Source organism: Lagenorhynchus albirostris, chromosome 15 (assembly GCF_949774975.1).
Source record: "Lagenorhynchus albirostris chromosome 15, mLagAlb1.1, whole genome shotgun sequence".
Classification (NCBI taxonomy): Eukaryota; Metazoa; Chordata; class Mammalia; order Artiodactyla; family Delphinidae; genus Lagenorhynchus; species Lagenorhynchus albirostris.
The window spans coordinates 5,679,290-5,702,774 of NC_083109.1; the positions used below are offsets into that span (position 1 = coordinate 5,679,290).

General features: G+C 46.0%; 1 protein-coding gene across 1 annotated transcript; it reads left to right on the forward strand.

Moving 5' to 3' along the window:
• The first annotated feature begins 5,754 nt into the window (after positions 1-5,754).
• Positions 5,755-21,424, forward strand: CTCFL (CCCTC-binding factor like). The gene is made up of 6 exons (XM_060123233.1): positions 5,755-6,294; positions 6,723-6,936; positions 11,006-11,176; positions 11,486-11,619; positions 14,703-14,823; positions 21,387-21,424. Exons 1-6 carry the CDS (start codon positions 5,755-5,757, stop codon positions 21,422-21,424), a joined length of 1,218 nt encoding a protein of 405 aa, XP_059979216.1.
• The last annotated feature ends 2,061 nt before the right edge of the window (positions 21,425-23,485 follow it).

Sequence of the window (23,485 nt, forward strand, 5' to 3'; positions counted from 1 at the left end):
GCCTCTTCCCTTCTCATAAACACCCCGCATGGTTTTAAGAATTCTCCCCTGTGCCTCCTTTGTCCCCAAACTCTTCACCCTGTGGCCAAGTCCACAAGCAATGCTGAATTGCTCATTAAATAAAAGTACCTTCGGTCTGTGTTCATACCAAAGGTCAAAGGGTAATGATCCATATAAAAACATCGTTTGCCCGACAGGTTAACTGGCAGGTTCGAAAGTGGACGCTGCTTGGCAACCCACCGGTTGAAGCCAGAATGACAGCAATCACATTTCAGGCCAAAGAGCCAGGCTGTTTATGTACTCTTTGGGCATGAATTATCTCTATGACACACGGAGGGGCCAACCTTATCACCGTCACAGCGGATTAAATAATAATGTACTACCACTTGCTAGTCAGGCTTCAGTGCAATATAAGCAAATAAACACAGAAACACCCAACCATGCAGAAGAAGAACTTGGTATCTACTCTTAAATTCTAATATTTGACAAAGTAGAAATTAACTTTCCATCTCCTCTTCCTTAGAAGTGAACTGATTATAGTAACACACGCAGCTGAGGCAGTACGAACGTACCTTAGTTAGTACCAGGGCTTCCTCCTAACCTATCATGGGTTAAATTCTCTTTACCTTAAAGCAGGCCCACCGCCCGTCTCGGGAAGTGGCCCATCCAGTGTGGAGTTTGGAAATTCTGGGGCGCCAGATCACCTTTCAGAAAGGTCCTCTGAGTACCCCATTTCCCAACGATGGAGTTAGCTAATTATAAACACCTACGGCATGAATGAACAACTGTCGAAGAAAGTAAAAAGTTTCAGGAAGGCTTCTTAAAATGAAGCGGTCAGAGATGTCTCTCAATTGTTCAGGTAAATATCGCTTCAGGGCAACAGGAGAAAACCACTCTGACGTTTATTTAGGTAAGATTCCAGGATATAAAAACCAAATTCACCCTTCCTGGATGCTAAAGAGGCAAGAAAAATAGAATGGGGAAGGGCTATGGATGCCAGCATCCAGCAATTCCACAAAACACTGCCGAGGGCCCTCCCTGTCCTAGGCACACTGGATGCAAACTACTGACAAAGACCCCTTGCCGCAGATTCTCTGACAATTCCAACCTTCCCATAGCATTTCACCACCAAACTCCTTTTTCACTTGGGAAGCTCAACTATTTAAGTGCGTACCACGTGCCTTATGAAGAGTTTGCACTCAAGTTAGGGGGCCGGGGACTCATTAGGTGGCAAGGCTCATGACACTCACTCTGGAAGCAGGGAGCAGACTGAGAATAAATTTTAAAGATGTCGTCAGCACTTGCCGGCCTGCCTCATTCAATGCCGTCCTGCAAGACATGCATTTATTATATTTTTGTTTCAAAATATTTTTATATTGATCATGTATATATCTCTGGGTAAATTTATTACATTTCTGAATAGAATTATACATTACGTCTGCTCCCCCCGCTGCCCCCGTCATCCATGCCTCCTGGGTCAAAAGCAGACCTTGGAGGTAGAACTTGTGGCCAAGAGAGCCGAGTAGAGGTACTCGAACATTTGCTTTCTGCAACCAAGTGTTAACGTGGCCTCCTACCCTTGTTCCATTTGACGTGGTAAGCGCCATATACTTGGCCGGGACCCTTCTTTCCTTGGAGCCACGCTGGCTGGTCAAAAGCTGATAATGTGGACAGCCAAGGAACAGTACCGCCCACGATGCTACAGGCCTCTGTGGCCTCTCCCAGGAGCCCATCCAGCAAGCAGCTGACAGCCACACACAAGTCCCTTGACATACTGGGCAAAAGGCGTGGCGAGCATCCCTGTCACCTGAAGGAGGCGAGTGACCAACAACTACACCAAAGGTGCTGGAGGAGCCTGAGGCCGGCCGGTGCCAACCGCAGCATCTTTAGGAGATGCAGCAGCATATCCCTCCGGGACAGGATGCCAGGTCTCGGCAGGGCTACGCTGTACCCGTCAGTGCTCTCAGGGACACCTACGACAGCAAAGCCAAGCCAGGCGCAAAGCTCTGGGTATTAGGACAGACACACGGCTCAGCTTACACCCTGTGTGGCCACTTGAGGTCGTCAGGAGATGGGTCTGGATGGAGCAGGGACCGGGAAGGGGTAAAGGAGGCAACTGAAGCGAATCTGAGGAGTTTAGGCTTTTGACAAGACGGCTGCAGGCCCACGAGTTGATTGCTCTTTTCATTCTAGACTACATGCAAGCAACCTGCCTTGCGCTTTACCTCGATGCCCCTAATAAACAGGGCTGGAGAGTGTAACTGGTAGAAACTGCTCCACGCACCCGGGCTGAAATAGGTCACATCTCTTACTTTGCTAGTCTCCTGCGCTCCACGGGCCTTTTACAGAAATCCAGCATCTCTTTCTGGAGGTGTCTCCCCCCGAATATTATATTAACCAAGAACGCAGGGAGGCTTACGGAATCGGAAAGGAAGGGTCAGTTCAGATTCCACAGAGAATAAGGAATGGACAGGTGACAGTCACCTGCATCCGCAAAGAAGCCAGCCCTGCCGAAATGAGGCTTCGACAGTCTGGATTCTTCCAGAGGCTGCCAGCCAAGCCTGCTGTCTTGAGATCGTGTCTGGCCTACCGGTGGGCTCCAAATACTGCCCACCTTTTGAACCCAGTCACTGACACGGCCCGGGTAGCAGCCTGGCCCAGGAAGGCTGCCTCGACACCCGCCGCCTCGCAGGTCCTGCACGTGTGCAATCTCCTCCCCCTCCCCCAGTCAGCAGGGCTGCCTGGAGACTCTCAAAGGAAGACAATCTTCTGGGGTGTCCCTCCTACCTCCACCTTCTGAAAGAAGGCTCCGCAGAGGCTCCAAGGTGACACATCCTTCGGTGGGAGGTTTGCCAGGGAGTCCAGGTTTGCCAGGGAGTCCCAGGGGTGCCTGCAAAGAGGAAAGGAAACAGGTGCAATCTTTGCTGGAACTTTCCACATCAGAACCAAAGTTTGGAAAACTGCAGGTTTGTCTGCTCTGCTCTACCTCCTTTGAGTGCTTCATCCACGTCACCCAACTCTCCCTTTCAAGGACGCTCTCCCCCTGCTCGCCCCTCCCCCCGACTCTCTCCTCTTTAAGCCCCTACTTTTCCCTCCAAGTCTACCTCGGTTTCCCCTTTCTATGTCCCTCCTCTCCTTTAAAAAATGTGTTTTTAATCCGTAGTTGAAATTTCTAAACATGAATTTATTATATAAATCCTGTTAAAACTTTCTAGCTTCATGAGTGTGAGAGCAATAATGCAGAATTACTCGAGAAGGCACTAAATAGGTCGTGATTGCTCAAGCAGAAAAACTCATTTAAATGATTCAAAAGAAGTTATTATAACAGTCTTTTCCCAGTGACCTTCAAATATTTATCTTCACCCATAGAGCACACATACTGTAATAGAAACCCAGACACAACGTTAAGACTAGCCATCCAAGATTTTAACCAACAAGCCCATTACTGTTGGTACGTGAGTTTTTGTTTTTTTGTTTTTTTATTGGAGTAGAGTTGGTTTACAGTGCTGTGTTAGTTTCAAATGAGTTTCTTTTAAAAGTGAATTCAGTTCTATCCTTTGTACTATCAAAAATGAAAAAAAATTGCATAGGTGCTCTGCACGATAATGTGAAATAAAATACAGAGCTACCAGAAGGGGCTGTGGAGAACGAACGGGCAGACATACAGGAAGCACTTTGATGGACATCAACGATTCTCTGGCTACGGATGGGAGAAAAACCCGTCACCGGTTTGTTGGAAGATGGGCTCAGATAAAGGCAGGCCAGACGACAGGCCATCCCCCCAAGGTTCTGGAGGCCCACCCCAATCCTGTCCTCAAAAATGCTTTCTTCTTTGAGTTATTTTTTGTTTCCCGGCATCCAAATATATTTATACACAATCAGCAGACATTAAATTTTCATTAAAATTTTGAAAAAAAGTAAAAATAAAACAGAATGAAATTTCCTGGAATAGTGTAAACCTTGCCTTAAAAACATCAGCGAACTGCAAATGATTTTAATCCTCCGTTGGCCCCAAACTTGTATTTATTTTGTATCTCGCTGGAGAACCAACTCCTTGTGGAGACCATCAAAACCATTATTCTCCATTAAAGAGAACTTATTGAGATGAAATTCGTACAAGAGAAAGTAACCCCTTTAAAACGAACAATTCAAGGACAGGTGGTGGGTTCACAGGTCCTTCTGAGTTTCACCTCTCCCCCCACCCCCTTCTCTGTTTCTCCCTCACTTTCCCTTGCCCTCCAGCTGCCTTATAGGAGAGCTTCTGGGAAGCACTTTAGACTGTCTAAAGAGCCGGGAAGGATGTAAGACTGTACGGGGCCCAGCCCCCTCCCAGCGTCTCGCCTTCTCGCTCCCTCTTGCTTCCACCTATAGCCGTGTCTTCCTTCTGGCCTCCTCATATCTCCTCCACAGCCCGCCCTTCACCCCTCAACGTCTTTTACTCCACTGACCTCCATTTCTCACCCCCTGGCCATGTCCTGGGCTCACTCCTGTTTTCCATCACGCCCGCTGTGTTCCCCCCTCCCTCCCTCTACTCCCGCTCTTCCTCTCCTCCGCCATCTCTCCGTAGCCTCCAGCGGGTTCCCTCCTCCCCCTTCCACACACTCCATCTCTCAAAACCCCTTTCAGTTGGTTCTCTCCTCCCCTGCACTCCCCCCACTCACCACCTCCCCGCAGGTCTCAGCGCCCCCTGCAGGTCCGCCTCCCATCCCCCCCATCCACCTCCCCCCAGGTCTCGGCGCCCCCTGCAGGTCCCCCTCCCATCCCCCCCTCATCCACCTCCCCCCAGGTCTCGGCGCCCCCTGCAGGTCCCCCTCCCCTCCCCCCTCATCCACCTCCCCTCAGGTCTCAGCGCCCCCTCCCCTCCACTCCCCCCCTCATCCATCCCCACCCCGCCACGGTCTCTCAGCACTACCTGCAGCGCCCCCTGCAGCTCCCACGTCCCCTCCTCCAGATTCCGCATGCCCCATCAACCCCTCCCCCGGCCCCGCCCCTTGCACGCGGCCACGTTCCTGCCCTGCGCCTGCGTACTGCCATTCTTGACCCTCGAGCCCAGGCAGCTGTCTGCGGCGGCAGGCGGTGGCCTGCAGCACGCGGCACGAGGTGGAGCCCACCGGTACTGGGCCGGCCGGGCGCCGATGCCACGCCTCCCGGGTGAGGGACCACCCCCGGGGGCCAGACTGCAGCCTCCTCCAGAGCCGGAGCTGCTCCGCGTGGGTGTGGGCAGGAAAGGTTCCGGTGGGTGGCGAGGAGGGGGTCGGCCAGGGTGGAGCCAGGAGGGGGGAGGTGCCCCAGACCAGGAGGGGCTCATGCTAGACCTGAGGTCTGCATGGCCAAGGGTGCGTGGGTAGAGGCTCGAGGCAAAAGGCCTCCGTGGCTCAAAGGGTGCTGAGTCTGGAATTGTGCCCTGGTGGGAAGCTTGTCCAGGCCTCTCTTCTAGGCCTAGAATGCGCATTTGCTGGAAGCCTGCACAGGGTCAAGCGTTCCAGGCCTGGAATGTGCATTTGTTGAAAGCCTGCCCAGGCCCACATCTGTTGGTTCTAGAATCTTCTGGACAAACACCTGCTTTAGTCTCAGTCCTACTTAGTCCAGCCCCTTGTAGGCCTAGGCTGAGTTAACTTAGTCCTGAGCCGTGTAAGCCCCAAAGCCTTTTGAGGCTGGAACCTTGTCAGGCCTTGACCAGCCCCAAAGCCTGCTAGGACGAACCCACTGTGCCCACCCACACGGCTTGCTCTTTCTCTGACAGACCAAGTCACAATGGCAGGGATCGAGATCTCTGTCCCTCCGGAGCAGTTCACCAAAAGCAAAGAACCAGGGTTGATAACAGAAAAAGCCCTGGAGGAGGAAGAAGAAGGGGTGTGCAGAGCGAGGGAACACCCAAGCTCTGAAGAGTTAGAGGCCGAGAGCACCCACGGGGCCCTCCAGGCCAAGCTCCCAGGGGACGAGCTGGAGCTCCTGCTGGCCATCCCTGAGGAGGGCGAGAAGCACATCCTGACCCTGCAGATGGTGCACTTGACCTCCGAAGATGCAGAGCTGCAGGACCTGGCACCACAGCACCAGGAAGAGGTGCAGGGGATGGTGCAGCAGGCTGGTAGTGGGCTGCAGTCACTGGTGTGCCTTGGGGAGGAGTCCCAGCAGAGCCCGCATCAGTGTGTCACCATTAGCATCCAGGAGGAGGTGTACCTGCTGCAGGAGGTGGAGGTGATGCAGTTTCATGTTCTGGAGGAGAATGTGACCGGGGCCAGTGAAGGCAGTAAGTGTGCAGTGAGCCTGGCAGAAAGCTCTGGATCTAGAAAGGTACAACTAGTTTTAATAAAATGGGGGGCAGGGGAGGAAGCCAGAAAACTGTTTTTTAGAGTTACCCCTCATGCAGTATTATGTATGGACAAGCAGTTTAAAATTTGCAATTTAAAATTAAATACAGTAAAAATATTTCCCAGGAAAATCTGGGGGGACCTCATGTTGTTTTTGAAGAGTTTAAAAAGTTACGCTAATTAGAATACGATGAGACGCATCGAGTCTTTAAATTGTGTTCTGTTTCACCACCGAGACCCTCGATGCTCAGTAATTACAGTTTAAGCATTTTGGTTGCAATGGACAATCTTCTGTGCTTCTTTAATTTGTGTTTTTCTCTATGGATTCTGTGGTTTCATCAAAGCAAAGAGTTGAATCAGGCTGTAATTACTAGTATTGTACTTGTTTGAATACCTGTTTTTGTGTATTAGCTTGAGAAAGGTCAGGAAGAGGAACGGCTGCTGGCTGAAGGTGGATCCAGTGAAGAAACAGAAGGGCAGTTTCTTCTTCTGGAAGTGAGACCAGGAGATGAAGGAAGAGTTGAAATTGTTCTGACAATTTCACCCTTAAATATTGAGAAACCTGCGCTGGGTCAAGCGCATGTTGAAGAAGCCAACGCTACAGAAAGTCAAAAAAAGACCAAGGGTAGGCCAGTTCCTTTGTAAGAGGCTCTTCAAACAACAGGGCTGCTGATTCTGTTTAGGGGAAGGGGATGGTAGTTGAAGTTTGAAGTGGCTGCCTTAGTCGCTTTCAGAATGTCAGGAAATGGGAGAAGTTTCGAGCTAACGTTCTGTATTGTGAGTCAAATCCAAAAGAGTTTTGCATCTTGTGCGCAGATGTTTTGAAAGCATAGTACAGAGGCTCCCGAAAAGGGCCGTGCACATAAATAGAAATTCGGGCCCCATCTGCTCCCTAGTTTGCATCCCCGGGGGGTTAGGGGGTCTGACAGAGACCAGAGCAAGTGCTTCAGGCCCTGAGGAAGGAAGGAGTGATGCCCAGAGGGCAGCAGAGGCTCCCTTTAAGGGGAGGGGATGTTTAGGTGAGGCCAGGAAAGAGGATGACTCTGACCCTCGAAAAGTATTTGTTCAGCTTTTTTTAAAGTATTAGTTTTTCTCCCTTATTTAAATCAAGAGAGTCCACCCTTGAAGTCTCAACTTTTAGCTCATTTATAAAAAGTCATATCTGGCCACCCTCGGCTGTTTCCTCCTTCTAGCAACAGCTAGTCGGGGTTAGAAAGAGACTCAGTTTAGAAAGCCACACTGCCACCACTGTCCCTCCTTCTTACGTGGGGTTAACGTTATTCATTTAGGCTGATTGCCTCTGGCTTCAGTAGCTGGTTGCATTCGTAACCTTTGCTATATATTAGTTTCTCATATATTTAAATCAAGAGATTGTACCCCCAAATTCCCAGCTCCTAGCTCATTTTCAGGTTTTTTAATATATTCACAATTCTGTGCCAAGCGTCACCACTGTCTAATTCCAGAATATTTTTATCACCCTAAAAAGAAAAGCGTACCCATCAAACAGTCACTTCTGGGCATTTCATTTCAATGGAATCATACCCAGGTAGCACATGGCCTTCTGTGTCTGGATCCCTTCACATACCATAACGTTTTCAAGGCTCATCCACGTCGCCGTAGCATGTGTCGGTACTTCATCCCTTCACCCCTGAATAACATTCCATTGTATGGATACACACCATGTTCTGTTTATCCAGTGATCTGTTGATCCAGATTTAGGCTGTTTTTACCTTTTAGCTATTGTCCATGGTGCTGCTATGAATATTCATGGACAAGTTTTTGTTTGCACACCTGTTTTCAGTTCTTTTGGGTGTATACCGAGGAGTGGAATTGCTGGATACTCTATGTTTCACTATTTGAGGAGCTGCAGAGCTGCACCTATTTACATTCCCACCAGCAATGTAGGAGGGTTCCACTTTCTCCACATTCTCATTATTCTCCATTTAAAAAAATTACAGCCATCCTAGTGAGTGTGAAGGGGTATCCCATTATGGTTTTCATTTGCATTTCCCTAATGACTAATGATGTTGAGTATCTTTTCATGTGTTATTGGCTATTGGTGTGTCTTCTTCGAAAATGTCTATTCAAATCCTTTGCCCATTTTTAAATTGGTTCCTGTATTAGCTTCCCAGGGCTGCCATAACAAAATGCCACAAACTGGGTGGCTTAAAACAACATAAACAGGGCTTCCCTGGTGGCGCAGTGGTTGAGAGTCTGCCTGCTAATGCAGGGGACACGGGTTCGAGCCCTGGTCTGGGAAGATCCCACATGCCGCGGAGCAACTACGCCCACGAGCCACAACTACTGAGCCTGCGCGTCTGGAGCCTGTGCTCCGCAACAAGAGAGGCCGCAATAGTGAGAGGCCCGCGCACCGCGATGAAGAGCGGCCCCTGCTTGCCACAACTAGAGAAAGCCCTCGCACAGAAACGAAGACCCAATACAGCAAAAATAAAATTAATTAATTAATAAACTCCTACCCCCAACATCTTAAAAAGAAAAAAAAAAAAAAAAAACCATGAACATATTTTGTCACAGCTCTGGAAGCTGGAAGTCTGAAATCAGTGTTGATACAGCCATGCTCTGTTGGAAGGCTCTAAAAGAGAATGTGTTCCATGCCTTTCTCTTAGCTTCTGCTGATGCAGCAACCACAGCATCCTTGGCTTGTAGGTGCATCCCTCCAAGTCTCTGCCTCTGTTGTCACATAAAGTTCTCCGTGTGTCTCTTTCTGTGTCTCTGTTCTCTTCTTATAAGGATACCAGTCATATTGGATTAGGACCTGTCCTAGTCCAGTATGATCATCTGAAATTGTCTTCAGAGACCCTATGTGCAAGTAAGGTCACATTCATAGATATTTGCCATTAGGACTGCAACGGATCTTTTTGGGGAACACAACTCAACCCCAAAACCTTCTATTCCAAGTTTGTTGAGTGTTTCATCATGAAAGGGTGTTGGAATTTGTGAAGTGCTTTTTCTGTACCTATTGAGATGATCATGTAGGGCTTTCTCTCCCTTCCTTTTGTCAGTTTGGTGTATTACATTGATTGATTTCCATCTGTTCAACCTCTCTTCCATTACTGTGATAAATTCCACGTAGTCAAGGTGCACAATCTTTTAAATATGCTACTGGATTTGGTTTGCTAGTATGTTGAAGATTTTTGCATCGGTATTCATAAGGGATATTGGTCTGTAGTTTTGTTTTGGTGTCTTTTTTTCAGTATCAGAGTAATACTGGCCTCATGAAATGAGTTGGGAAGTGTTTCCTACTCGTCTCTCTTTTTTTTTTAAGAGTTTTAGATGTTAGAGTTTAGATGTTTTTTAAGAGTTTTAGATTGCTGTTAATTCTTTAAGTGGGGTGGTATTCTCCAATGATGCCATCTGGCCCTGGGGGTTTCTTTGTTGAACTTTTTTGATTAATGACTCAATCTCTTTATTGATTGTAGGGCTATTTGGATTTTCTATTTCTTCTTGAGTCAGTTTTGGTAGTTTGTGTGTTTCTAGGAATTTTCCATTTTGTATAGGTTTTCTAGTTTATTGGCACACATCTGTGTATTCTCTTATAGTCCTTTTTATTTCTGTACGGTTAGTAGTACACTTTGCTTCTTGATTTTAGTTATTTGACTTATCTTTTTTTTTTTTTTAGTTACAAGTCTAGAGAAAGTGTCAATGTTGATCTTTTAAAAGAACCAACTTTCAGTTTCATTGGTCCTCTCTGCTGTTTTCTTATTTTCTATCTCATTTATCTTCACTCTAATCCTTATTATTTCTTCCTTCTGCTAGCTTTGAGTTTAGACTTCTCTTATTTTTCTAGTTCCTTAAGATGTAAAGTTAGGTTATTGATCTGAAATATTTTTTCTTTTTTAACGTAAGTGTTTACAATTAAAAGTTTCCTTCTGAGCACTTTAGCTATATCCTGTAAGCTTGGTATGCCATGTTTTCACTTTTATTCATCTCAAAGTATTTTACAGTTTCTTTGTGATTTCTTCTTTGACCCATTGGTCCTTTAGGAGTATGTTGTTTAACTTCTGTATATTTGTGAATATTCCAAATTTCCTTCTTTTACTGATTTCTGACTTCATTCCATAATGGTCAGAGAGCAAATTATTTCTGTCTTCTAAAATTAATTGACACTTGTTTTCTGATTTACCATATGGTCTTTCCTGAAGAAGGTGCCTTATGTACCTGAGAAGAATGTATGTTCTCCTGTTGTTGAGTGGAGTATTCTACAGCTGTTTCTTCTGTCCAGTTCGTTTATAATGTTGTTTAAGTCTTCTGTTTCCTTGGTGATATTCTGTCTAGTTCTCTTCATTGTTGAAAATGGGGCATTGAAGTCTCCAACTGTTATTGAACCATCTCTTCCTACTTTCAGTTCTTTCAGTTTTTGCTTCAAGTATTTTGGGGATCTGTTATTAGGTTCACGTATGTTTGTAATTGTTATATCTTCATGATGGTTTGACCCTTTTATCATTGCGTTATGTTCTTATTTGTCTCTTGTAACAATTTTTGTCGAAGTCTGTCTTCTCCATTAGTATAGCCACCCAGCTTTCTTTTGCTTACCATTTGCATGGAGCACCTTTTGTTCAGTTACCACATTAGGTGAGAAAAGGATGTGTGTAGTTACTTTGTATTTAAGTGGAACTTGAACACCTAAAGAAAGGTTTTTACCAATACATAAATGTTGTCTCTCCCTCCTACAGAAGGAAAACGAACCTTCCACTGTGACATCTGCACGTTCACCTCTTCTAGAATTTCGAGTTTGAATCGTCATCTGAAAACTCACACCAATGAAAAGCCTTATACGTGTCACCTTTGCCTGAAAGCTTTCCGTACTGTTACTGTCCTTCGGAATCATATCAACACCCATACAGGTAAACAGCTGAGAGGGACGTTTACCTTGAATGATGTGTGTTGAGGCTTAGGTAAGAATGCAAATCCATCTGTTTGTATGTTAAAATAATGCATTTGTTTAGACTTTAATTTTGTCTTTTTTCTTCAGTTTTAGTTAAAAACGTTGGATGTTCCCAAGATTTTTCTCATATCTTTCCGGGGCCTTTGTGGTTTGAAGAGCCTCTTAATTTTTAAAGCATTTTGAGACTGGGTGTCATTAATAAGTTATGATTCCCTAGGAAAAGTGTGGCTAAATCTTGCTTGAAAGAATAAACGATGTGATCTTACAGGAACCAGGCCCTACAAGTGTGGTGACTGTGACATGGCATTTGTCACCAGTGGAGAACGTGCCCGACACAGACGTTATAAACACACTCACGAGAAGCCCTTTAAATGTTCCATGTGCAAGTACGCTAGCGTAGAGGTAAGTTCACTCTTCAGGTTTCGTAGTGTTGCATTAAGAAGCTGCTGTCACAGTCGTGTAAGTCCAACTACCAGTAGAATCTCTCGTAACATCTCTGCAGGAAACAATACTCATTTTGTTTCCTACATTTAATTTTTTAAATGTGATTTCTTTGATTACTGACTAGGGAAAGCAGTATGCAGAGCTGTACAAATTACAAATAACACGTGGTCCTGGAGAAATAATTCTCATATTTGTTAAAAAGTTCTACCCTGCATTCTCTGTAGGACTCGTTCCACAAAATCAAAGTGTATTTGCTCTGACAGAACAGAGACCCAACCTGAATGTTCGCTGAGAGTTTTGAGCTTTCCTCAGTGGCACTTGATTTGATACAAAGCAATGTGCTTAAAGATTTAAACGTGGCGGGGCTTCCCTGGTGGCGCAGTGGTTGAGAGTCCGCCTGCTGACGCAGGGAACACGAGTTCGTGATCCGGTCCGGGAGGATCCCACGTGCCGCGGAGCGGCTGGGCCCGTGAGCCACGGCCACTGAGCCTGCGTGTCCGGGAGCCTGTGCTCCGCAGCGGGAGAGGCCACAACAGGGAGAAGCCTGTGTACAGCAAAAAAAAAAAAAAAAAAGGTTTAAACATGGCCATTTCCACTCTTAATGACAGAGGCCAACTTGTTAAATCTTCAGTTATAAGTCATGTTCATTTCAATTAGATCAGTTTCTTTATACCTTCCAGCAGATTTAGCACACCCTCAGTGAAACAACAGAACGGTATATTTACTTTCTTTTTTTTTTTTTTTTTTTTTTTTTTTGCGGTACGCGGGCCTCTCACTGTTGTGGCCTCTCCCGTTGCGGAGCACAGGCTCCGGATGCTCAGGCTCAGCGGCCATGGCTCACGGGCCCAGCCGCTCCACGGCACGTGGGATCTTCCCGGACCGGGGCACAAACCCGCGTCCCCTGCATCGGCAGGCGGACTCCCAACCACTGCGCCACCAGGGAAGCCCTATATTTACTTCTGAGTGTCACTTTTGTACAATTAATCTTTAAGAACTCCACTATCTAGCAGAGCGCATGCTGGGTCCTGATTTTGAGCCCCATTGGGAAAGGACGATATGCTTGAATTGAACTGAGTTAAAGGGGATGGCTAAAGTTTAAATACAGTCGTGATGAAACTGTGTTTCATCAACTAGGAAATTTCACAGACAGGGCAGAATTTGATTCCAAAAAAAAATTTTTTTTTTTTTGCTATAACTATTTTCAAAAATTATTTGTCATCTGAGTTAAAGGTTGAAACTGTACGCTGAAAACACAAAATGAGGGTTTCAAAGAACAAAGCCATCTGAGAATCCTACGCCTAGAATAGACGTTTGGTTGGTGTCCTGCCAGTTCTCAGCACAAATTTCCCACGTTCGCTGAGACCCTTCTCCAGGGTCGACCTCAACATATGGACCCTCTGTTTCTGCCCTCACCCTGTTTTTTGCATCTTCCAAGTCCTAGCATGCTGGTCTGCTCTAAGGGGGAGTAGCCAAAGCCCCCCACCCTGACGCCACCCCTTTACACATATGCCAGCAGGAATGTATGAAGCTGGGATGCAGAGTACCCCAACTTCTGAACTCCCCTCCCTCCCCCTCCTACCTTTCAAAGCCGTCCAGAGAAGGTTTACACACAGCCTTCTTTGATCATGCACACCACTCCGCTTTTCAAACCTCTCATGCTACAATTTTTAAAATTCCTTTTGTTTTGCTTTCTGATACACTCAAAGCTATCTTTTTTTCTTCTAAAAATCTAAGCTAAATATTTTGGTTTGGGTCTTGTTTTCCATTCCGAGTCTTCCTTTGTTCTTGAATGTTCTTTAGGCTTCTGGGTACTTTTGCTGCACATTAGGGAACCAGGCCAAGTGGAGCCTTCCTGAGATCACAGACAGGCTGCTGAGGGCTTTCCCACGTCTGTAGCCCAAGCATGGTTCATTACCTCTGTTTCTGCTAAAGGTAGAAAAGAGCCTGAAAGAAGTGAATACAGAATAAGAACAGTCCTAGAAGGTCACTACAATAGGCCCAAAACATGATAAAATGGGCATGTTTGCCTTTTAACTAATTGCCTATGATACATAATTAATCAAATTAGAATGTATTTTCTTCTACTTAAAAGTTCTTACAAACTGCTACCGCGTAGAACCTATTCTTATTTTTTATATATAAATGTATTTATTTGTTTATTTTTGGCTTCGTTGGGTCTTCGTTGCTGCGCTGGACTTTCTCTAGTTGCCGCGAGCGGGGGCTACTCTTCGTTCCAGTGCGCGGGCTGCTTATTGCGGTGGCTTCCCTTGTTGCAGAGCACGGGCTCTAGGCGTGTAGGCTTCAGTAGTTGCAGCACATGGGCTCAGTAGTTGTGGCACGCGGGCTCAGTAGCTGTGGCTCGTGGGCTCTAGAGCACAGGCTCAGTAGTTGTGGCGCACGGGCTTAGTCGCTCTGCACCATGTGGGATCTTCCCGGACCAGGGCTCAAACCCATGTCCCCTGCATTGGCAGGTGGATTCGTAACCCCTGCGCCACGAGGGAAGTCCCCGCGTAGAATCTATTCTTAATGACAAGGAAGGTGTTCCTCCGTCCCTGGGCCGTTTAGGGTCCACAGAACTTGGAACTGTGAAGTGCGTCTGACAGATGTCGGTCCATTCAAGAGCTCATGTTTTCAAGTTTCTCTGTTATGCAAGCAAACAATTTTCTGGCCTCTGCACTTCCGCAGCATGATCTAAACTTTGCAGCTATTGAGAGGCCGTTGCCTTAGAAATGAAAATAAGATTGTGGATGCCACGGAGCAGCTAGATTTCCATTTTCCTTTTTAAAGTGAAGCTGAGGTGAGAGTCTCTTGAACGTCCCGTTCATTATCGCCCGAGGGTCTTACGCACACACATCAAATGCAGAGCGTCATCCGCCGCAGAAAGGAAGCGGCAGTGGCTTTAGCAGGTTTTCTCCGGGATGGGAGGTAGGCTCTGCTGTTAAGATCGGACTCGTTTAGATCTCTTTTACAACGCTGGTTTATCGAAGACGCCACAAGTTTGGAGTTTCTGCTGCAATAAATATCTTTCATTTGTTTATCAGGCAAGTAAGTTGAAGCGCCACATCCGTTCGCACACGGGCGAGCGCCCCTTTCAGTGCCATCTCTGCAGCTACGCCGGCAAAGACGCCTGCAAGGTGAAACGGCACATGAGGACGCATTCCGGTAAAAGTTTCTCACGCTTTAAGGCCAAATAAGTAAAGCGTAGTTTCCTTCTTACAAGTGACCTTGGCAAAGTTATCTTCGGTGCAGAATTAGAGGTCGAATGTCAAAGCGAAGTTTTGACACAGGGATGTTGCCTCTGCATTTATTTAGCGTTAAGGGAGCATAATTCAACACATAAACACAGCACGTAGATACCCCGTGGTGACCCCACTGTGAAGAGTAAACACCGTCAACTAGTTGCTCCCATAGGTTTTCCAGGTTTTTCAAAGTCGGCGCCTTAATTCATCCTTCAACGTTAAGGCAGAACAAAAAACAAAGTGTACTGATTCCGTAAAGCACCGTCTTTATATTTTGTTGTATAAGGACTATGATTATGTGTGCTTCTGGGTTCTTTACACCGAGGGTAGGAACTAGGTGTGGGTCTTGAACTAGGTGTGGGTCTTGAACACCGCCAGATGTTAGGAGAGTCGCCCATCTGGGCTGCTGTCCACACAGCTGGACATCACGTTGTCCGGGCTTGATTTAGGGACCTGGCCCTAGTTGGGGGTTAAACATATGAGAAAGGAGTTGCAAAGGGAGTCTTGGGGGGAAAGAAAGGCTTTCAGCCCCAGGTGTCCTTTGGGGAGCACCAGGGGTTTCGGGGTGAAGCCCCTCGGCGGAGGGTCACTGTTGTCATCCGTGTCCCAGGTGAGAGGCCCTACGAATGCCACATCTGCCACGCACGCTTCACCCAGAGCGGGACCATGAAGATACACGTCCTGCAGAAGCATGGCGAGAACGTCCCCAAGTACCAGTGCCCGCATTGTGACACCGTCACTGCAAGGAAGAGCGACCTGCGTGAGTGTCTGGCTTAGAGAACTTCCTTTAGCTGCCCCGTGGGCCGGCTCTTCGGGAAGCCTGTGGAGCCCTGGGCCTGATTCCAGGGAGGCAGCGGGATTCAGGTGCCGCTCCTGGGTGTGTGTTTGTTTTTTTTCCGGACGTGCTGTGATGCCATCTTGTGGCTAGATCTCGTAAGTGCAGTTTCAGAGTCTGGCCCAGGCCCGGTCCAGGTACACAGATGAGCTCTCATGGGCATTTGAGCTCCTAAAGGGCTTCCCGGGTATTATTTTATTCCATAGTGGGCCTGTTTTTACAGATGACGAAGCGGATAAGGGACAAAAAGAGAACTGCCCCAGAGTCTCGTGACCAGGTGCCAGGAGGTGGCCTGATTTCAGGTTCTGACTCTCTATTAAATGATCTCTCCCGTGACACTCAACAAATTTTTCTTAAACCCTTGCTGTGACCCTAAACAATTCTGGGAACCGAGGGTGGAAGCACGACATGGTTCTTTCCATAAGGGACTTGCTTCAGTAAAACAGCCCGCTTCATGTGACGTGAAATCCGTACTGTGACAAGGTGAACCCTCCTAACAGTACGAGGCACCTTGAGCAGGTCCGAGTACCAGACTGGTAGCTGGGATTGTATGTCGCCTGCAGAGGAAACCGGCCCTACTTAGCCGGGGGTGGTGGTGGAGGTGACGGTGAGTGAACCAGCCCCTCTCCTTTGTTTCGGGGTTCCTGGTCTCTCATTTTCTTCTTTCTAAAACACATAACACTGTGACACTCAGAATATGTCAGCAGAAATAGAGTCCCTGGTTTGCCCAGAGAAATTCTGGAGATGAGAGGCACAAACATTTGCAAACATTTCTGAAAGGGTAAAGGTGTTTAATGAAGTCTTAACTTTGCATCCAGATCCTTTGTCAGTTGCAAAACACAGCCCAGTGAGACCCTGTAGGGCACAAGAGTCTTGAGCCAGTTGCCAAGAAAGGACATTTTCGACACCACGGCAAAGAAATACAGGTCATGTCCCATCCAAGTCGGTGGCGCACTCCCTATGCCTCCATATACCCGTAAGATGCTTTGTACACAAGCTAAGTCTTCCTTCCTGTCACTATATGAGACGCCAAGCTCTTTAAATGACCGAGTCGGCACGTATGAGGTGCAGAGACGTCTTACACAAAGGACCACAAAGCCACCACGCTTTGGACTTAGTTGAGCCGAAATTATCCTAGAGCGCGCCTCTCGAGTACGACGTAGGGAAAAACAGAGCACTGGCCTCTAACAGAACGTCGGGGCTTCTATTTTAAGCCAGAATACAGAAGTTATATCTTCGTTATGTAAAACCGTCTTAACATTATCCTAAAAGTCCGCCCACACCGTAAGGTTCTCCAAGTGCTTTGTTAAATGAACACACTAGGTCTGATATGCCCTAGCTTATGTAACGCTTGACTCTATATGAACGAATATTAAGATGAGATGTCAGCGTGCCGTGCATTTAGAGCAGCAGTGTTTTAGCTGAGACTGGTTTTACCTCCCAGGAGACATTTGGCAGTGTCTGGAGGCACTTTGGTTGTCACAAGTGGGGAGGAAGGGATGCTACTGGCACTAGAGGGTAGAGGCCAGGGATGCTGCAGAGAACAGGACACCCACCCAGGAAGGCATGAGCCAGCCTCAAGCGTTAATACAGGCAGACCTCGTTTTATTGCACTTTGCTTTCTCGTGCTTCTCAGGTACCGCGTATTTTACAGATTGAAGGTTTGTGGCAACCCTGCGTTGAGCAAGTGTGTGGGCACCATCTTTCCGACAGCATTTGCTCACTTCTGGTCTCCATGTCACATTTTGGTAAATCTCGCAATATTTCAAACCCTCCACCAGCAAAAAGATTATCACTTGCTGAAGGCTCAGATGACGATTAGCATTTTTTAGCAGTATTTTTAAAGTATGTACATTGTTTTTTAGACATAGTGCTAGTGCACGCTTAATAGACTACGGTATAGCATAAACATAAATTTTATACGCAGTGGGAAACAAGGAAATCCGTGTGATTCACTTTATTGTGATGGTCTGGAACAGAACCTGCAATATCTCCGAGGTCTGCCTGTAGTAGCAAGGGTGAGAAACCCTATTTGGAGCGTAGGGGGAAATCGGCCTCACAGAAAGTAACCCTATTCTCCCACGTGATGTTCGGTTACTCTTTTAGGCGTCCATTTGCTCAAGCTGCATACGTACGAAGCTGCAGAGATGAAGTGCCGCTACTGTTCTGCTGTCTTCCACGAGCGCTATGCTCTCATTCAGCACCAGAAAACTCACAAAAACGAGAAGAGGTTCAAGTGTGAACACTGCAGCTACGCCTGCAAGCAGGTACTGTGTTTCAGGCACTTGGGGGAGGAGCCGAGAGTTGAAAGCAAGCGTTCTTAAAGTGTGGCTCACAGACCCCTAGAGGTCCTTGAAACCGATCAGGATCATAAGATCAAGATCACTGTTATTAACTAGTTGTAATGCCAACACATTATTCGCCCTTTTCACTAGGTGACATTGGCACTGATGGTGCAAGAACAGTGGAGCTGCTTTAACGTGAGTCAGTGCGGCCACACCAAGCAGGACCACTGTGTTCTTGTTCTTTGTACACTGGCAGCAAAAAGGAAGGGCAGTTTACTTAAGAATGTCCTTGACAAAGCCGTGAAAGTTATTCACTTTATTCCATCTTGATTGACCCTGAATGCTCTTTTTAATAGTCTGCGTGATGAACTACGAAGTTGGCATAAAGCACCTCCGCTGTCCTCCAAAGCACGGTGGTCATCTGGAGGAGGCATCTGTGGGACTTTTGAGTTGCCAGCTCAACTAGCCACCTTCTCGTGAATCACTATTTTTTCTTGAAAGAACAGATGACAAACTCTACTTATTCCATTATTGGGTATTTGGTAGACGTTCTCTTGAAAGCAAATGAAGTGGTCCTGCCACGTCAAGGAAAATGGGTTGCCAAGAAAGCAGTTCCCACTTGGAAAACTTACATCCATCAGCGTGAACCTGGCAGCTTTCTAATACTTAAGACTTTTCAAATGAGACTGAAGTGATTTTAAGAAAGCATTTTTAATAGTATGTACTCAACATCTAGAAGCTCTTTATAACTCAGAGCTTCTGATGTTTTCCAAATGACCCACCTGTTATTTACAAAATCATGCATGTTATTTACAAAATCATGCGTGGGTTAAAGATCCATTCAAAGTATAAAAAGATCAACACATTTTAACATAACAAAGTACAAAAAGTTCACTGGTGTGGTTTCAGGCCCCACATTTTAACCAACTTTTAAGAAATCACTGCTTGTTGAATGTTGGTGTAATAGAGAAGAATACCCACAATTATTTGAGAAAAACTATAAAAATTCTTCTCCCTTTCCCAGCTACGTATCTGGGAGAGCAGATGTTCTTCATCTATTTCGGCCACAATAACACAGCCCTGCAGACCGAAGGCAGAAGCTATTTCCTTTGAATAAGGTTGCCAGACTTAGAAATAAAAATAGATAATGACCAGTTAAATTTGCATTTCAGGTAAACAACAAGTACTTTTGTATACAGGTGTGTCCCAAATAGCGCCATCTTATATATGAGGCGAGACGTTAATGTTTTTGTTTTTTAAAAAAATAGATAATAGGGCTTCCCTGGTGGCGCAGTGGTTGAGAGTCCGCCTGCCGATGCAGGGGACACGGGTTCGTGCCCCGGTCCGGGAGGATCCCACGTGCCGCGGAGCGGCTGGGCCCGTGAGCCATAGCCGCTGAGCCTGCGTGTCCGGAGCCTGTGCTCCGCAACAGGAGAGGCCACAACAGTGAGAGGCCCGTGTACCGCAAAAAATAAATAAAAATTAAAAAATAGATAACAGACATTTACAGAGGTATGTTAACATAGTTGATTTGTTATTTTTCAATGAAGTGATAAATATTTTTTATATTTTTAATTTCTCAATTGATTTCGAATACAGTCAATATTAATAGATATCATCCCCATAAACAAAAGCTCCTTGGAGTTGGCCATGATTTTTTATGAGTATAATGGGTCCTAAGACCAAAAGCTGAGGAACCGAACAGCGGTTTTGAAGCATTTTGTGCTACTGTGAATATCTTGCCACTGGTCACCAAAGGTGGAGGTCAGTTCTTATTGTGTTTCAAAGTGTGGGCTAGAAATAGCATATGCTTTGAATAAAGGAGAGTGAGTTTTTCTCGTAGATTTTGAGGTTTGGACTGTTTGGATGTCTCAGGCTCAAATTTGTGTAAATCAGCTAAGAGATCTTCCCGGAAGATGGATGAGACTTGGGAGGTGGTCCCAGGGAGGATAGAGCCCCAGGTGTTTGGGGAGCAGAGAGCAGACAGGGGTACCTGGAGGCCAGGGATGAGGCCAGAGCACTGCTGGGTGCACTGAGCCGCTTTGGTCCTGGAGAGCAGCCCTCCCAGGTTGGACCACGACTCCCAGCAGGAGACCAGGTGATGCTTACCTGGGAGAGAGGGATGAGGTGAAAGGTGCATGGCGGGGAGACGTATGTTCATGAGAGAAAGATTGCAAGGAAAGCCATCAGTTAGGGCATTAACAGTAATGCAGAAGTGGTCGTATATTCCATCTGAATAATCATGCCATTTTAAGTAAAACAAATTAAATGTGTACTTTTGCTTGGCTCTCTCTATATTCTTGTCCTGATGCCCCAAATGATTTACTCATATAAATCTTAGTTAAAATTTTTGGCGATTTCTTTGCCAAGAACAATTATTTTCACCCAAATGTTTCTTTTTTTTAAAAAAAAGGAATTTATTAAATTTATTTACTTTTGGCTGCGTTGGGTCTTCATTGCTGCGCATGGGCTTTCTCTAGTTGCAGTGAGCGGGGGCTACTCTTTGTTGCAGTGTGTGGGCTTCTCATTGCGGTAGCTTCTCGTTGCGGAGCATGGGCTCTAGGCATGCGGGCTTCGGTAGTTGTGGCACATGGGCTCAGTAGTTTTGGCTCTCGGGCTCTAGAACACAGGCTCAATAGCTGTAGCTCACAGGCTTAGTTGCTCCGCGGCATGTGGGATCCTCCCGGACCAGGGCTCGAACCCGTGTCCCCTGCGTTGGCAGGTGGATTCTTAAGCACTGTGCCACTGGGGAAGTCCCCCACTATGCCTTTAAATCGATACGAAGATTTGTAACACTATCAGGAAGTAGCCGGGAAGATGTTTAGATGCTTAATGTCCTTCAGACCCCAAAAGTCTGCTGAGTTGAAACTCTAACAATAGATTTTCAAGTTTGCAGGTTCCATCTGCCCTTTGTAAACTCAGATCATGGCAAATAATTATAGAAATAGGGCTGCAAATACATAAGCTCTTTTGGAGGGGAAATTGATGATGGTTCCACTCCCCAAGGTATGTTCTACTCCATCCCTCCTGGGACTGTAGGACCAGCTGGGATTAATCTTGAGAACTTGGTAACCTGATGGCAGGGACTGTGTAAGCTTGTTTCCTAGAGGCCAGACCGCGCTACTTCCACGGCAGTGCTGTGTCAAGAATGCGTTTGCTTTGTTTTTTCTTAAAAATGCACACATCTTTGGGGAGGAAAAAAAAAAAGGTATACAATAAATAACATCTGATGCTAAAAAATCCCTGTCAGTAGCTCAGCCATTTGTTTTCCTTCCCTTCTAGGAACGTCATATGACAGTTCACATACGTACCCACACTGGAGAGAAGCCGTTTGCCTGCCTCTCCTGCAATAGACGTTTCCCACAGAAGCAACTTCTAAACGTGCACTTCAAGAAATACCATGATACAACTTTCGTCCCGACTGTTTACAAATGCCCCAGGTGTGGCAAAGGCTTTACCCGCTTGGTAAGCTCCCTCAAGTCCCAGTAAATCCTCCTTGAAAAGATCCCTGTGTCCCCAGGCACGGTGTCACACTTGGGCAGTTTTATCCTGATTATAGAAACTTGCCAGGATTTAAGGTAGCATCTGTCATGCCTTAAGAAAGTGGTTATTAGCTTTTTGGAGTCACAAAACTCTTGAAAATCTTATAAACGTGGTTTCCCTTCCGTGAAAAAAGACACTCCTGCAGACAGAATCTTGCGAATGGCTTTAGGGAGTTCTCAGGCTCCCAGACAATCTACCAAGAACCCCTGCTTTTAGGGTAACATTTTAAAAATTGTCCCTGTGGATTAGATTTAGGCTACTTCACAGAGAGAATGCAGTTTTTAATATGTTTTGTAGATATTCTTAGAATAGGGTTCTCGGTACTGTGCTCAGAAATACATTTACTCTTCAGTTTTATTTTTTTAGGTGTCGTATTAGTTATCTATTGCATAACAAATTACCTCGAGACGTAGTGGCTTAAGACAACCAACATTTGTTACCTCTCATTTTCTGTGGATTGGGAAGTTGGGAGTGGCTCAGCTGGGTGGTTCTGCCTCTGGGTCTCTCGTGAGTTGCCGTCAGGATGTTGTCAGGGGCTGTAGTCATTGGATGGCGTGACTGGAGCTGGAGGTACCGCTTCTAAGATGGCGTGCTCAACATGGCTGTTGGCAGGAGGCTTCAGTTCCTCGCTACGTGGACCTCTCCATTGGGCTGCTCAAGTGTCCTCGTGACCAGAGCGAGAGAGAGCAAGGAGGAAGCCACAGTGTCCCCTAATCTTAGAAGTGACACGACCCTACTTTTCTGTTCATTAGAAATGCAGCATATAATTCAGCCCATATTCAAGGGGTGAGGGGTAAAGTCCCTTTTGAAAGAAAGAGCGCCAAAGAATTTGTGGACATTTAAAGCCACCACAGATGATTAGCTAGATCCCTAGATGATGTGTGTACTTTATAGAAGTTTAAAATTATCTGAACTTGACTATTTTTATGGAAGAAACTATCTTTTCTCTTAGAGGAAGATGGTAGGGTAGTTGTGTTTTTTGGGTAGTGTGTGGGACAGTTCTGGAGTGTTAATGCTATTAGTTGAAATTTTCAAACAGAAGCGGTGGCAGTGCTCCAAGAACAGTGTCATTCATACTGAGTTAAAATTGTAAAGAAGCTGCCCTTTGGTGTGAGAAACAAGAAAGCAGAGTAAAGAGTAAGTCAACCTCACAGAATCCTTCAGCATGAAGTCAGAAATTTCGAAACTTCTCCTTCCATTCAAGAAAGCACATTGGGACTTGCATCTAGAATATAGAAAGAATGTTTACAACACTATAATAAAAAGTTAAATACCCTATTAAAAACAGGCAAAGGATCTAAGTAGACATTTCTCCGAAGAAAATATACAGATGGCCCATAGGCACATGAAAACATTCGTCACTAAGGAAATGCAAATCAAAATCACAGTGAGATACCCCTAGGACGAGCCATTAGAATGGCTGTGATCAAAGAAGGCAGATAATAAAAGATGTGGGAAAACTGAACCTGTTATACATTGCTGGTGGGATTTTTAAATGGTGAAGTCACCTTGTAAAACAGTCCGGCAGTTCCTCAAAAAGTTAAACATAGAGTTACCATGTGACCCGGCAATTCCACTCCTAGGCATGTATCCCAAAGAGTTGAAACATATGGCCACACAAAAACTTGTACACAAATGTTCACAGCAGCATTATTCATAATAGCCAAAAAGTGGAAACTACCCAAATGTCCATCAACTAACGAACAGGTAAAACGTGGCCTGCCCATACACTGGAATATTATTCAACCACAAAAAGAAGTGAAACACTGATACATGCTATATAACGTGGGTGAACCTCGAAAAAAGCCAGACACAGAAGGCTACATATTATATGATCCATCTTGATGAAATGTCCGGAACAGGCAAATTCATAGAGACAGAAAGTAGATTAGTGGCTGCCTGGCTGGAAGGAGGGGGAATGC